General features: G+C 54.0%; 1 protein-coding gene across 1 annotated transcript; it reads right to left on the bottom strand.

Moving 5' to 3' along the window:
* Nucleotides 1–370: 370 nt before the first annotated feature.
* On the bottom strand, nt 371–9750 carry CALM3 (calmodulin 3). The gene is made up of 6 exons (XM_033844555.2): nt 9559–9750; nt 5220–5250; nt 2817–2960; nt 2543–2649; nt 2175–2310; nt 371–2035 (listed from the first exon to the last, which is right to left on the bottom strand). The coding sequence occupies exons 1-6, from the start codon at nt 9559–9561 to the stop codon at nt 2007–2009; spliced, it is 450 nt and encodes a 149-aa protein (XP_033700446.1). The 5' UTR covers nt 9562–9750; the 3' UTR covers nt 371–2006.
* Between the last annotated feature and the right edge of the window lie 6819 nt (nt 9751–16569).

Raw genomic sequence — 16569 nt, 5'->3', positions numbered from 1 at the left:
CGCCGCCCTCAACCCCCAAACTGGGATGTTCTTGTGACGCAATGGACCTGCCTCAGGCCTTCTCAGGCCTCATCTTGCAGTCATTCGTGTGACTGATACAGGTCCCCACTAAGGCGGGCTCAGTCTCTCTCGCACACGCATGCAGGTCCCAAGATGTCCAATGGCGAGCACTCAGAGCTGACGGGCTGCGCTGCCAGGATGGAATCCTGCCCTCAGCCACCCGGCAGTCTGGTTGGGCTCTGAACTGTGGCTGTGCAGTGCTGAGGCCAAGTCTCCTGAGCGAGCATGGAGGACAGGCTCTTCCGGGGAAGGGCTCCAGGCCCTTGCAGGCAGCAGGCCCATTAACCAAGACAAGAGTAGAAGAGCAGAGTCAGGTAGTCACTGTATTTTATTGGAAAACATTGATATATATTTTTCTTCACAGCTTGAACTGAACACAATATTGCCCGGTTTAAAAAAAACAAACCAAAACACTCCGAAAACATCCACAGCCTAACGCTTACCTGCCCTAACCCTCAGCTCTCGGCTAGGTCTCCCACTATGCCCCATCCCTCCCCTTCCGTCCCCCGGAGGTTGGGTGCCCGAGGGTGGGGATGAGAAGAGATTCTCAAAGCTGGGCAGGTCCCAGGAAAAGCCATTTGATCAACCTGGGGCTGGGGAGGGAGTGGAGGGCAGATGAAATGAACAGGGAAAAAAACAAAAAAAAAATCCGGATGACCAAACTGCCCACATTGACTGAATTGTCCCAGAGGCGAAAATCAGAAGCAAGGTCACGGCTCATGCTCTCGGCCGGGGAGCGTGAGGGCAGGCAGGTGGGCGAGGGCAGAGGCGGGCACAGAGACAGCACAAAGGTCGGGGAGCCAGCCAAGTCACCACAGGGGAGCGGGAGGGGCCGGCGGAGGAAGCAGAGCTGCCCGCGGCCACTGGTCCTCCAGGGCAGCTGGCCGACGGGACTGTTTTATTGCAGGCATGTTCTCTTCAGAGTGTGGTGGGGCACATCTTCCCTCTCTCCACCCCTCAGCTAGCCCAGCACGGTGTTGGACAAAATTAAAGCTTTAAGGGGCATGAAGAAAAAGAAAGGATAACCAGCATATTACGAAGCGGCCACCCCCACGTCCATCCCGACGAGGGGACCTCGATGCGGGGGGCGGCATGGGATGTTAGCACCAGGTATTTACAGGACAGCTTGAGATCGCGTCAGGAGCACGGGCTGGACAACGTGCAGGAGGGTCCGGGGAGCAGCCCCGCTCAGCCCCACCTCAGGAAGCCGATCAGATGGGTTCAGAAGAGCAGCCAATGGCATCTGAGCCTCGTCCACTCTCTCCGGCCCCTTCTCTGAGCCGGCCTCCTCAAGTGGGAAAGAATGCCGGCTTCCAAGCCTCCCTCGCCCCTTGACCCCCTCCTGGGCCACATCCAGTCAACACCACAACTCTGGAACCCCCCCGCCCCCCCGCCCCATCCTCAGTCCTTCTGCAATGCCTCTCTCGGCACCCCTGCCCCAACAGGCTGCTGGGATCGGCACAGGGAATCACAGGGCTGGTCGCATGCAACAGCGAAAGGCATGCTCTCCTGCCCGGCCCTCGGAGGGCCTCGGCCCCTCCCCAGCAGGTCCCGGGACAGGGCTGGCAGCCACCCGGCACCCAAAATATAAGAGGACATATGAAAAGAAACAAACCAAGACGGACGAGAGCCACCCGGGCTGGAGAAGGAGGGCAGGGCCCCCCCGACAAGGGGACTAGGGGGCTCATCTTATGAATGCATCAGGCCTTGGAAGATATGAATGGAAGGGGGAAGGGCAAAAGGAAGAGGTGGCAGGGGCATGGAAGGAGACTCGGGAGGAAGAGAAAGAGCAATCATGCAGCTTGGGACAAATCTTTTGTTGCTTTATCAGATTCTCAGTCAATCAACTGGTGTTTGCTAGAACCGGGATACGCAGGGGAGTGTTGAAGATGCGCGCGCGGGAAGAGAGATCAAGAGAACGGGCATCACCAGCTGCCCGGGGGCCTTCACTTTGCAGTCATCATCTGTACAAACTCTGTGGAGGGAAGCAGACAGGGAGGAGGTCAGCCAGCGAGCAGGGCTCAGCCCCAAGCCGCACCCCGCCCCCCGCCCCGACCTGGGGGCTTGTTCCAGAAGCTCCTGCTGGCCCAGAGACAGGGGCCGGGTCGGCTCACCTTCGTAATTGACCTGGCCGTCTCCGTCGATGTCAGCCTCTCTGATCATCTCATCCACTTCCTCATCGGTCAGCTTCTCACCCAGGTTCGTCATGACGTGGCGCAGCTCTGCGGCGCTGATGTAGCCATTGCCATCCTGGGTGTCGGGACAGACAAAAGCTTTGAGCTCGAGGCATTCGCCCGGCTCTTCCCTGGGGGCCACAGTGCAGGAACTGTCAAGTCACCCACACTCAGCAGGGGCAGCGGGGATGGCACTGGGGCCTGGGCCTCCTGGAAGTTCTGACTCCCGTTACACAGGGCATCCTGGGACGCCACCTGTTCTGCTCTCTGCCGGAGTCCCAGAGCCACTCTGGGAAAGACCTGCTCACCTTGTCAAAGACACGGAAGGCCTCTCGGATCTCCTCCTCGCTGTCTGTATCCTTCATCTTTCTGGCCATCATGGTCAGGAACTCCGGGAAGTCAATGGTCCCGTTCCCTGCAAGGTGGGGAAGGGAGCAGGGATGCTCTGGGCCTGGGCCCTGGGAGACGAGCCCGGAGCCCTGGCAGAGGATAGACACCGGCTCATCCATCAGCGGAGGAAGGTTCCCCGTGGTCGTGCGGGTGACCGGGAGTGGGGCTGCCCACCCGCTCCATGGGGCTCACCATCTGCGTCCACCTCATTGATCATGTCCTGCAGCTCGGCTTCAGTGGGGTTCTGTCCCAGGGATCTCATCACTGTCCCCAACTCCTTGGTGGTGATGGTACCATCTCCATCCTTGTCAAAGAGGGAGAAGGCCTCCTTGAATTCTGGGAGAAGAAAGACAGTGAGTCAGAGGCTGAGGACACAGGGAAGTCCTGACCTTGGGAGACAGGCCGAAAGAGTCAGGCCCACCTAGAGAAACCAGAACAAGACTTCAACTCCAGCCCAAGCCTCTCGCCTCTGTACTCAGGGCCGGACCCCTCCTTCTTTCACTCAGCACTTACTGAGCGCCTGGCCTGTGCCAGGCAAAGCTGCCCGTCTGTCACCCCAGCCCAGTGGGGACAGAGGGGAAAATGGGTGACAGTGGCCTTAGACCTTCCTACATTTCTTCTTGGTCCCTGGCTTCAGCCTCTCCCTCAAATGATGAAACGGACCAACGTCATGGAGGGGATGAGAGCCGTGGGAAGTCTCTATCTGAAGTATGCCAGCCAAGGTCAACTGGCTGGGAAAGGAAGGGAAGGAGAGGTGCAGGACGCCTCTGGGCGGCACGGCATCCCTCCTGACTGGTACCGCCAGCCCAGCTCCCTGGTTTCCAGAGGAGCCGAGCACTGTGTATGGTGGAGCCTGGGGGTGGCCGGCAGCAGAGCACGGCTGACGGACGATGCGTGGGGTGGGTGGGGGGACGGAAGGAGAGGGGATGGCTGCCAGGCCGGGAGGATGGGGCGCTAGTGGCACTGAGTGGGAAGGCCACAGCTGGGGACGCGTCAGGAGCGGGAGAGAAACGCGTGGCTCCTGCCCTCCCACTGGGCCCATTTCGGCACCTGGTTCTCCCCACCCCCAAACCCTCAGAGAACAGATGCCTGGCAGCCTATTCCCACAGGGCGTGGGCTGGGGTGAGGTGGTGGACAGTTTGCTAATGGGGACGGTGGGGGGTGGTGGTGGTGGGGACGGGGGCGTGACGTGGAGCGTGTGTTTGTGTTACCCGAGGGCAGAGCGGGGGTTGAGTGTGGCAGGAGCCACACGTACAGCCGGGAAGCTTTGCCCCCGAGCCCCTGGGCCCTGGAGAAGCATTAAGTGTCTCCCTGGGGATGCTGCCACCGCCCTGTGCTGAGGCCTTGTTGTTCTTTGGGGGAGGGGGTCATGTGGGCACCCTGCGCTCATGATCACTAAACAACAAGGGGGTTCTCTGGCTTTCCTCGGTGGGTCTCCATAGCCACCGGGGGCCAAAGTTTAGAAGCAGAAAGTGTGGGGGGAGGAGGAGGGGTGCGGGGAGGGGAGGAAAGGAGAGAAGGCCAAGTCCATCCCTGTCTCCTCCCACTTCAGAAGCTGGACCTTCAGTACCAGTTACGTGGAGCGTGTTGAACGTGACAGCAAAGCTGGGGTTGGGTAGCTGCTGGGGCCCAGGGGCTACTTTGCTCCAGCCCATGGCTGTGGAGCGTAACTGAGAACTGGCCTCTGTCCTCAGGCAGCGCATCGTCTTGGGGCGGGGGGCAAGGAAACGTGCTCAACACACAGTACTTCCTGCAGCTGTGACTTCCTGGGCTTTAGGGGACAGTGGGGCTACAAAAATGAATTAGACAGGATTCAAGGATTTCTTTTAGCTTACTGGGAAATATGTGATCATTCCGTTGTTCATTCATTTTAGTTATTGAGCCAACAAAAATTTACAGAGCACCTACTATGTTTTAGGCACCAAAGATACAGCAGGGACTGACACAAAGTCCCCAAATAAGGAACTCATCTAGTGACAGGAGATACAGCAGGTAAAGACATCATAAAATAATTTCAGATAGAGAGAAAGGCTGTGAAGGAAACAGAGTGACCTGAAGGAGAGTAAAGGAAAGCTGTCTATTTGAGAGGGGAGTCAGGGAAGTCCCTTCCAAGGCAACATTGGAGCCGAGACCCGAAGGATGAGAAGGAGCTGCCCGTCAGTGCAAACCGCCGGGGGAAGGCACTTCTGGCCCAGGAGGAAGCAAGTGCGAGCGCGTGCAAAGGCGACTGCGGAGGTGGGAGTGCCGAGCCATCTCCTGGGAGGCTCCTCAAGTGGGCCAGGAGCTCTGCAGCCCCACAGTGAGGCAGGGAGCTCACCTTCTGAGCCTAACCGGCAGGGGTCGGGCTCACCCTGCAGCCACTGATTAAAAGACCCCGAGGAGCCACGGCCAGGAGAGGAGCCAGCCCTGCCGTCCGGTGGGTTTCGGGCTCAGGACTGTGAGGTTCGGTGTTACTGGGGCAGTGGCGTGCTCTTACACACAATAGGTTTATCTGTCACACGCTCCTCTGGCCGGAGCAAGATTTGGCTGGGGATGCAGAGGCCTTCCCGCGGCAGCGGGAGGGAGGGAGGGAGGGAGGGAGGGAGGCAAGCTCACCTGCGATCTGCTCCTCAGTCAGCTGGTCAGCCTGGAAAAGCAGGAAGGAGAAAGTTAGTCACAGGCTGGTACATCTTCCTTGCTCAGCCCGGCCCCCTCTGGTGAGGCTGGTTCCACACGGCACCCACGTACCTGGGCAAGGGAGGTCATGCCAGAGCCAGGGTCTGGGATAAAGTCTGGTGGTCCAGGAAGCTGGGGACTAAGGTGGGCTGGAAACCCAGAGCAGCCTGACGCAGGGCCTGATTACACCGCCCAGACTGCGAGGTCTCCAATCCAGCCCAGTGCTCTGGAGCCACGGTGGGCGGGAGGAAGTGCTGCCCCAGACCCGACCCAGCTGCACCAGCACAGCACGGGAGCCCCAGAGGCTGAGTGAAGGGAGCAGTTGCCCTAGAGGCCTGATCAAGCAGCTCTAGAAGGCTCCAGACCAAAACAGGCCAGTCCTTGGGTAGGGCAGAGGGAAGGCGTCTGGGGGCTCTTCGCTAGTTTCTATGTCACAGATTTGGAGGCACTAGGTCCGAGCACAGTGGACCCAGCTGGCAACAATTCTCCTAACTGGTGGCTCTGAGGCGCTCCGAGTGCCTAACAGAATCCTGCTCAGGCAGGGGGCAGCCCCCCACTCTCTTGTGCACGGGGCACCATTCCGCTGTTTCTCTTGGGCAGGAAGGGTGGGTGTCAGGGAGGGGACTGCAGCAGGCAGTGGTGGCAGAGGCTGGAGGACTAAAGTCAGCTTCCCCCGCTGCACTGCAGTTTTGAACCCTCTCTGGCCCTGGCCGCTCCGTTTGGTCGTTAGGACGGTGGCAGGCAGCCCTTACTGCATGCGGGGCTTGGGGGCGGGGCAGAGGAGACGCAAAGGCTAGCTTGTCCCACACTGGTGTGCTGGGAACTAGCCAGGCATAGGGATCCTCCGGGGGAGCAGCCATGAGGGGAACAAAATCCCAACATTTAGCATCAAAAAAGGAATTTTCCTTGGTTTTTGTGAATGCTGCCAAAAAGGCACCGCTCTCCCCAGACCACCATCCCCTTCCTTTATTTCCTTTCACAATTAGGGGAAAGGGGCTTCTAGCGTTGACTCTGAGAGCCCCCCAAACTGATGCATGCCATTGTGTGTATTTGCATTATTCTCTATAAAGTTTCCAGAGCTAGCAACAACCCCCCAACCCTGTCCCAAATATGAAGACCGATCACGTTAGAACAGGTCTCAAATGTCCTTTTTCTTTCTTTCTTTCTTTCTTTTTTTTTAAATCTAAGGGAAGAGAAACTTAGGCCAAGCCCCAAATAGTCAGAATGGGAGGGGAAATCAAAGTGATGATGACAGAGGGGAGATGGCTAAGGGAGGGGGAAGCAGGAAGGTAGAGAAGGAAAAACACCACACATGCACATTCTGGAAAAGTCCAAAGTCTAAAGGGAAGGTTAGGAGGCCAAATGGAGCCACTTCTGCATCGCTTTCAAAAAAGACCCAGGGCTGCTGGGCTCCTGAACGCCAGCCTGGCAGCCCTAGGCCCACAGCCCCTTGCTCCTCCGCTTCCCCTGGCTTCTATGGGTAAAGAAGCCGGAGCCGATCCCCTAGGTCCTGACACCCGAGGAAGCTGCTGGGGGAAAGTGAGAACAGAGGATGGGCTTCTGGTTACCAAGGCCAGGTGATGCCAGGGGAGGGGAGGGGAGGAGGCAGACGGGAGAGCAGCAGTCTGGGGAGCAGGGCCGCCATCCCCTCTGCTTTCATCCTCTTCCCCTGGCCTGGATGGAAAAAGCTAGTCCAGTCGGGGACCTCCGCGCCCCTACCACACCACCTTCGGGCAGCAGTGGCAGGGGCTGCGGGCAAGGCGGTTGGCACAGGCTGCAGAATGGCCCAGAGTGGCTCTGAAGGCCGGTGTCTGCCGCTCCCCACCGCCAAGCTGCAAGGCGCAGAGAGGCTCGGCCACACTCCTACAGGGTCACTGCAAATAGGCGTGGCTCTGACTGTAGGGCCCATCGCACACTCTCTCCCTCCCTGTTAGGAGACCCTCTGCCCTGCTTGGAGAAGGAAAGGTCCCAGCTCCGAGCTAGAGATCTCAAAGCATGGCTGCTGCCCAGGAAACTGATCACCGCTGGGGAGCCCTTCTCAGGGCTTCTTCCCTTTCCAGAGCTGAAGATTTTCAGCTTTCACCAACAACTGTCTCCAAAATAACCCAGTTGGTCTCCTGCTTCCATGCCCCTCATCTTAGGCTCCAGCAAGGAGCTGGACAAGGAAAAAAAAATAATCCTGGGGTGGGGGAGGGAAGAGGGTATTATTTCTCTGCCTTGCCCCAGCCCCCAGCCAGTGCCAGAGAGCAGTGTTAGATGAGATCAGAAACCAAGGCCAGGGCCCCTCACCCGGGCCAAGGAGGAGCCACAGAGCTCAGGCCAAAGTCCAAGGCCAGTTAGCAGTGACTTGTCCCACCCATCCATACCTTGCCGATTACAAATGGAAAGGGAAACTAGTAGGGCCAAAGCTCGGGTCCTATTTGGGAGGCGGGGGGCCTCCTAGCACCTGCCAGTGATTCGGCGCCCGTTTAGCAAGGTTCTGCTGGGGGAAAATGGGGGAGAGGTGAGAGGAGCCATGAAGCCTGTGTCAGCAAGTATGAGATCTGATACACAGCAGCGGCGGCCTGTTCTCCCCAGCCTTGCCAGGGATGATGGCTGCGCCCGGTCCCGAGGCTAAGCCTGGGGGGCTAGGGGTGTTGTGGGTAGCAGGGACCGGGAAAGAACTAGTCTGCTGGTTTTCTCTCAAAGCCCCAGCTGTGTGAATTAACAGAAGCACTCAGTGAGGGCCCGGAACAGAACAAGCGGCCCTCGGGCTGATGAAGGGGTCCTTCTGGAGGTCTCCTCTAGTCAAGCTCTGCAGTCCCCACCCCGAGGCCACAGGAACAGGCGTCCGATTGTCACCGACGCCACACTGCACTGCACTGTCATTTGGCACAAGTGAGGAGATGCAGAGCGGTGCGTGGAGCTGGAGACCATGAGAAAACCAGCATTCCTGTTTGGAAAGAACAGCTCTCTTGGTCTGAAAGGGACAGTGAGCGGGTGAGGTTCAAGGCTGAAAAAGCTGGCTCGTTTGATGCAGCCCAAACTTTCATCTCCCACCTCCATTTCCTACAGCGTCAGTGCGCCACTGGGGCCCGAACAACTCCGCCCACCTGCTCCCACTGCCCTGCCTTCTGCCCAGCTTCATTCTTTCTGGGAAGGGGACCCGAGAGCCACTCCCTCCGGCCTCTGCAGCCCACCCCCCATCCAGACTGAACAGTCTTTGTCCCAGCTTGCCCTGGAAACTTCCAGGGAGCTACCCACATCCACCTCCAACCCGAGGCCCACCTCACCGCCATTCATTTTCTCCAACACGTCCCCAGATCTCCTTCCACCCCACCTCCCACACCACCCAAGCCAAAGTCCTCTCCCACCCCTCACCTCGGAAAGCCACCTCCTCATGGACCCAAACGCAACACTCCGCACTTCCAAACCCAACCTCCCTTCCTAGTTCAATAGCCTTAACCCACCAGTAACCGCAGAACCTTCTCTGGCTGCCCCCCACATCAACCACGAGGCCCCCTGTCCCCCCAGCACTGGCAAGCTCGCCATCCCCTTTTGACCACTTCCCCGACCCCAATCCTCTTCAGTCCCTGCAGGTTTCCAGAGCATCTCCTAACCTCGGCTGCCACCCACCCCAGGCTCTTCTTCCCCAAGCTTGCATCTCACCCTCCTCCTCCTTCCTCTGCACTGTCGGTCTTTGGAGAACCTCCTTCTCTCCCCTCAAGGGTCTGATCTGTAGAAGGGCCCCCCCCGCCGCTCCAGGAGCACTCCCCCCATCCAGGCCCAGCTACCCACGGCCCCCTCTCGGGGAGCTCCCCAGCAGCCCGGCTTCCCTCCGAGCCCCCTTCCCTGCATCCTCTCAGGACCCAAAGCCTTTATCAGGGCACAAATCACCCCCTTCCCTAGCCAATGTTTCTTACCTCGCCCCCCGGGAATCCAAACACCTCACCTTAGCGACCAAACGCCCCATCCTGGGTCCAAGAGCCCTTACCCTCTGAAGGTCCAGATGCTCCATCCTGGGTTCAAATACCCCCTTGGAGGGCTCAGGTGCCCCTTCTGGGGACCAGAGAACCCATCTGGTGCTAAAAGTCGCTTTTGGAAGCCCCAACCCCCTTTTCGGATCCAAACGTCCCGCTCTGGGTTCGAATGCCCTCGATAGTGGGGCACAGAGGGGTCCAGAGGCGCTCTCCGGGGCCCAAACACCCCCCATTCTGGGTCCACTCGCGCTCTCGGGGGTCCTGCCCCGCCGCGCCCACCTCAGAGCTCCCAGCCTCGGCGGCCCTTCAGCCTCACTCACCATGGCGAGGCCCGGGGTGTCCGGAGCACGGGGATCAAGGTTCCTCCGGCGGCGGCAGCAGCTGCAGCAGCTTGAGCTCCGCCGCGCGTCCGCGCCTCCACACTCACTGCCCGCAGCGCGCGCCGCCGCCGCCGCCGCCGCCGCCGCCGCCCGCCCCAACGGTCCCTCAACGGCCGCCGCGCGCGCCCCGCCCCGCCCGGTCCGCGCGCCGCCGCACTGCGGCTCCCACGGATCCCTCCGCGCCTCTCTCCGCACTGCCGGGCCCGCGGATCTCTCGCTCCCACCCCGCTCGGGGCTGGGTTTGTGGCCGGCCGCGCGCGCGCGCACCCGCCGGGGGACTACTTTCCGTCGCCGCGCGCCCCGCCCCCTGTGCCCACTCTACTTTTCTCCTCGGCGGAGGGGCACTGCTCGGCGGCGCGTGACGCGTTCCTGTGTGAGCCGCGCCGCTATTGGGCCTGGGCGACGGCGGAAATGAGAGCGCGGTGCCGATTGGTCTGGCCTTCCCTGCAATGCGTCAAACTGGGGCGAGCCACTGCGTGGTGGTGGTGGGCAGCCCTAAATGTGTGTCTGCGTGGAGCTGTGAGGCGTAATGAGGGGAAGGGGAAAATTGTGTGACTGTTAGAGAAGCAAATACATCATCTTCTTGGTCAGGGAGTGGTAAAGGGGTGGCGGAAGATGCAGAAGCACTTTCTCGGCTCTCCCCTCTAACAGATGGAAGATGGTGCAATCCAATATGCTGGCCTGGAAGCCCCGCCCCCAACTGCGCCCTACGATGTGGCGGGGTCTTCAAGGTTCCTCTCTTACCCTAAAGGTGCTGTCCGTTGGGACAGGTGTGTGCACCCTGTGACACCCTCCACAGGTGTCCGGAACCCCTATCCCCGCTTCACTCCTGATTGGCTCAGGGTCTGTGAAAGTGGGGCCGTCGCAGGACAGCCTCTGGGAACAGGGCGTTAATTCAGTCATTCATTAAAAAAGACTGAATTGGGTGCCTGGTGTAATGTAGGGACCCGTGATTGGCTGGGCTGGGGAGACCAAACTTCCCAACCATTGTCCTGTTGTCTTGTAGACCACTTGACTCTTGCACTCCTTGTTCTAAGGTTCCAGCCATAGGAGGAAAAAGAGTGCCAAGGTTAGCTGAGACTGTTTACTGGAGCCCAGAAACGCTCCCCTTCTCTTGTTTAGAATGGGAGCTGCCATTCGATTACATGTCCTGTACCCCTCTCGGTGATTGGCTGAGGAATGACTCACTCGCCAATCATTATGTCACACCTGGAACAGGATGTAGGCTAATGAGAGTCCTTCCCTAGGTTTTTGGATCTAGAGTTTGGGGACAGGAAGCCTTTTCTTTTTGCGTGGTGAGGCTGTGAAGAAATAGGTCTGGCACTGTCTGTGGCCATTTTCCCACCCTGGAGGGGAGAATAAAAGTGATACCAAGGAGAGGCAAAGAAGAGATGGAGTGAGAGAGTCCTGTTGCCATTCACTTCCCTGGTTCCAGTACTCTTGAGGCCAGCTGTGCAGCCATCATGCCAGGATTTTGCATATATGAGCTATTAAAATTTCCCATTTATCCCAAACTGGTTTGAGTTGAATTTCTGTCACTTGCACCCAAAGATCTTCTGATCTTCTGATGGATGTGAGCTGGGCTAAACTCTGTCTTGGTCATCAGCATTGGCCCTGAAACAGAGAAGGCCAAGGACCCAGTCAACATTTGCTGAACAAATAAGCAAAATGAAGTCAGGCTCATGCTCTCTCCCCCCTTCTCTCTCCTCCCTGTCTCTGAGTCTTGATTTCTGCCAGGCAGACCTCAACTTCTGATTTACTTAGGCCTACGAAATAATACATATACTACTATTAACATGTTTGAGCACTTACTCTGTTCCATGCACCATTCCATTTGCTTTGCATCCATTAGTTTATTTAGTTCTTACAATATCCCTATGGGTTTGTTACTTCCATTTTCCACCTGATGAAACTGCTTTATTGCCACTGGAATTAGATGAGACCAGAGAGGTGTGAAAGCTTGACCAAAAACAGAGAAGTGAAGTAGCTTGCCCATGGTCACACAGTAGGAGGTAGAGTCAGGATTTGATCCCCAGCAGTTTGCCTGAAAACCCCACACTCTTAAACACCATTACACTACCAGTGAGAGAGATCATATTTGTCTTCTATTATCCATTTTCCCTGTCTTCCAGCATAATAGAAGTTTAGCTGGGCACATTGCGATCCTGAATGAAAACTACATTTCCCAACCTTCCTTGCCCTTATGAGTGGTCATTTGATTGAATTCTTGCCAGAAAGGATAGTGATATATGAAACTTCTGGGTATACCGTTAAAGGGGAGGACATGCCCTCCTTCTTCTCCTCTTGCCTGCTAGTAGAGCAGCCCTTGTAGGCATTAGATGAGAGACCAATGGTGACCATACTCACCTGGCACCTTGATGATTGCCTGGAGCAGAGCCCACCCTTCCATCCCCAGTGCCAAACTTTTATTCGAGAGTGAAATAAATTTCTGTATTGCTTAAGCCACTGTTATTTTGGATCACTTTGTTATAACAGCCAAACACATCCCCTTTTTGGTTACTGCCCTTGCTTTGGTGGAAGCTCTTATGCCTACATTAGTGAGGGGTCATGTGGTTCAGGCGTAAACCAATCAGCATGTCCTGCTTCCATACCTCTGAGTGGTTCAGAGTCAATTGTATGACTCTTATTTTTTTCCAGGCGTGGCATAATTTACATTCAATAAAATGCCACAGATCTTAAAGTGTTCAGTTCAATGAGTTTTGATAATTGTGTACGCCATGTAACCACCACCCAAGACAAGCTGTAGAACATTTCTATCATCCCAGAAGTGAGTTCCCTTGTGGCTCTTTCCCGTCAATTCCTGTCCCCCTCAAGCAACCATTGTTCTGGTTTCTGTCATTAGAGATTAGTTTTGCCTGTTCTAGAGTTTTGTTTTGTTTTGTTTTGTGGTATGCGGGCCTCTCAGTGTTGTGGCCTCTCCCGTTGTGGAGCACAGGCTCCGGACGCGCAGGCTCAGTGGCCATGGCTCACGGGCCCAGCCACTCCACGGCACGTGGGATCTTCCCGGACCGGGGCACGAACCCGTGTCCCCTGCATCGGCAGGCGGACTCTCAACCACTGCGCCACCAGGGAAGCCCTCAATGTAATATTTTTGAGCAAAAGTTGCATGGAGCATACTTATACTAAAATATATTTTTTGTTGTTGATCTGGAATTTCAAGTTCAACTGGAGTCCTGTACTTCTAATTGCTAACTCTGGTGATCCTAATCTCAAAGCACCTTCTTTCCATGGTTGGGAAATGAGCTTAGTGAACTTACAGGGGACCACCTGAACTTCCAGGTCTCAGGTTGTCCTATGCTACAGCCAGGCAAGAATCTCGATAGTGGCTTCAAATCTTCTGAGCTTTAGGAATGATCAATAAACAAAGGCTTAACCCCATTATCATCAACATCCCAGTTCACTTCCACCAGCTGGATAAACACCAAGTCCAATAATACGATCTGTTGCTGGATCCACGCCACGATCTGGTGACCCTGTTATTTCTCTGACATCACCTCCCCACACTCCTCTCTCACTCTCTTGGTTCCAGCCACATTGGCCTCTTTGCTGTTTTTTGAACACATTTGGCTGACTGCTGCCTCAGAGCCTTTGTATTATTTCCTCTTCTTCAAATGCTCTCCCCATGATAGTTATATGTGGTTTGTCTCCTCCTTTGCTTTGTTCAAATGACACGTCTTCAGTGACGGCCTACCTTGACCATCCCATTTAAAATTGTAAACCAACACTCCCAATTGCCTTTACTTGACCTTATTTTTTTCATAGGTGGGACCACTTTCTCAAACATGATATACTTTTCTTATTTATTCTATTTAGAGTTTGATTCTCCCACTGGAATATAAGTTCCATGAGGTCTGATCTTTCTATTGTGTTCACTGTTGTATCTTCAGTGCCAAAAGCAGAGCCAGGAATATAATAGGTGCTCAATAAATACTTTTTAAAAATAACTAGATAAATATGGGGAGATGGAAATTCCCCTACAGTGCTGGTGGGAGAATATATTGATACAAGGACCCTAGTGAGTGTCCCATTTAGGGTAGGCTAGGTTATAGTACAGTAACAGCTGCAAAAATCTCAGTTAACACAGTTAAAGTTTCTTTCTCACTCACATAAAATCCACCAAGTGTCTTGGCCTCTCTGCAGGACAGATGTCCTCCATGTGGTGACTCAGTGTCCCAGGCTCTTTTCTCTCTCCTGAGGGTGTCTATGTTGCCACAGCAGGGGAAGAGAGATTGGAGAATGTCCCACGGAGTTTTCATTGTCTTAGTAGAAGTGACATCTGTCACTTCAGCGCACATTTCATTGTCCAGAACCAGCCACATGGTCCCATGTCACTGCTAAGGGATGGAGAAGTGTATTTTCTCCCGTGCCCCAGAAGAGGAAACAGGAAACAGAATTTGGTGATCATACCATGGTCTTCGTCACAGAGAGACATTTGACCATATCTGTTAAGTTGAACGTGTACATTTGCTAAAATCTAGCAGTTCTACTCTTAACTATATCCTTGATAAGTGGCTTTCAACTTATTTTGAGTGAGCTTCACAGCAAGAACCACATTTTACCTCATAATCCAGCCATGTTTCATATATTTTTTTTTCAGAAACTATATATTTAGTCTGAAACAAAAATTTCAGAAGCAGAACTTAGTCTTACTATAGACAAGGCACTCTGATATTTTCTTTCCCATTCCATTTCATGTTTCAGAAATGATGCTCGCTGTGACCTACTGATTCCACTAGCCTCATCGTGTGTGTGTGTGTGTGTGTGTGTGTGTGTGTGTGTGTGCGTGTGTGCACGCACGTGTGTGTGTGTGTTAGCACTTCCTTACTTTCTGGCTACTACTTTCTAGGATGTTCCAGACTCATCTTGTATATTTCTTGCTCCAATCCTACATCAGCCATTTCTCTAAGGAGCCCTGGCTCCTTTTATTGGATAATTAGGTTAGAAACTAAGATCTGGGCTCTGAGTGTCCTTGTTGCTATTGAAGATTGCTTTTTTTAACTCTACCTCTTTGCACTTTTATAGTGATTGCTCCAAGTATCCTTAAATTGGTCACCTATCTGTGATTTTTTTACCTCACTAAGTTTTCTTTTAAAAAATTATCTTACATAATAGTCTGGAGGCAGGGTCAGATCAGGACTGGTTCAGTGGCTCAATGATGCAACCAAGGACCCAGACTTTTTTTCTCCTTCTGCTCTGGTATCTTCAATATTTTCTGTCTTTAGGCTCATAGCTTTATGGTGGCAAGGTGGCTGCCACAGCTCCAGACGTTACTTCCCAAGGCAGTAACCAAAGTCAGGATGGAACAGAATAAGGTTCTTTTATTTCCCTTTATCAGAGAGAATAAACCTTTTCTCAAACCCCCTTCAAGTTTCATTGGCACAAAATGGGTCACATGATCACTCCTAAATCAATCACTAGCAAACAGGAACAAGGTTTAGACCAAACAAGGTTCACCTTTTGGGTCAAGGCACACCTTCCTTGAGCACATTGTTACCTGGTACCTGGACAAAACTGGGGTCGGGTTAGCAAGAGGGGTGTGTGGTGGGAAGAAGGTCCACCACATAAAAATGTCTTGGATTTTTCTTGGCAAATTCCTGGAAAAAAAGAGGAAAGTTAAGTTGTCTATGACATGGGGAAACATTCTTAATCCCCTTCTTTACTCATTTCTATTTTGTCTCCAAACCTTTTCTCCCAAAACAGTTTCCTCAAACTCACTTTCTTCCTCCAAAAATCATCTCCTGCAGCTGATTCAGCCCCAGTATTACTACATGAGGTCATCCAGGGCTGGTGGGTTGGCCCTGCCATCATCCACATGTGGGTTCCACGAACGTACCTAAGGAGCTGCTACAGTTGCTGCCACTTCCCAATTAGCAGGAAGGTAAAAAACAGGCAAAGAAGGACATTTAGTGTTGTCACTGAGAAGATGCAGTAGTCAGGGTAAGCAATCTGAGATGCCGTAACAAATAAGCTCCCAAGTCTCAGTGGCTTAACACAATAAAACTGTATATATATCTCACTCACACAATGTCTAATGCGGGAGTTCCTTTTAGGGAGATGGTCTTCAGAGACCCAGTTCCTTTTCTTTTATGGTTCTGTTATCCACTGCATACTCAAACTTCTCTTCTGGATCCTCTGTCCAGCCAGAATTTGGGGAAAGAGAGAACACAGAGGATCCTGTGGTGACTTGTCCTGGATGTAGCTCATGTATTTTGATTGCATTTCATTGGCCAGAACCCAGACGCAGGCCAGACATAACTGCAAGAGAGACTGGGAGGGGCTTCCCTTGTGGCGCAGTGGTTGGGAGTCCGCCTGCCGTTGCAGGGGACACGGGTTCATGCCCCGGTCTGAGAAGATCCCACATGCCACGGAGTGGCTGGGCCTGTGAGCCATGGCCGCTGAGTCTGCGCGTCCGGAGTCTGTGCTCTGCAACGGGAGAGGCCACAACAGTGAGAGGCCCGCGTACCGCAAAAAAAAAAAAAAAATTTTTCTTCATTTGATTCCTACTAACTTGGGCAGGATTATTTCCAGATATTTTAAAGTTTTTGTTGACAATCTGAATGGGATCCAATTTTCCACAATTTTCTAGCAGCCTGGTGTGTATTGACGTTATGACTTTTTATAAGTGATCTTGAATCCAGCCTCTTACGGAAGCTCGTTCTAATACTATATCAGCTTGTTCTCTAGGATTATTTCTAGGTAAATACAGATGCACTTTTTGCTCAGGGTCATTGCTACTCAAGATATCATTCTTTGTGCCATCATGAGGCAGCATTTGTTAAACGGTGCTGTTTTTGTCTCCAGGATTTTCCTCCAAGCCATTGTCACCCATGCACAAGGTTAGATGTACGCAGAGAGCCGATGACATCTTCAGGTGGACAGCTACCTGGCTGCCCTTTGTTGAAGAGGAAGCCTGGATTCAGACACGTTAAA

Source organism: Tursiops truncatus, chromosome 19 (genome assembly GCF_011762595.2).
Source record: "Tursiops truncatus isolate mTurTru1 chromosome 19, mTurTru1.mat.Y, whole genome shotgun sequence".
Classification (NCBI taxonomy): domain Eukaryota; kingdom Metazoa; phylum Chordata; class Mammalia; order Artiodactyla; family Delphinidae; genus Tursiops; species Tursiops truncatus.
This window is presented reverse-complemented; position numbering and strand designations above follow the sequence as displayed.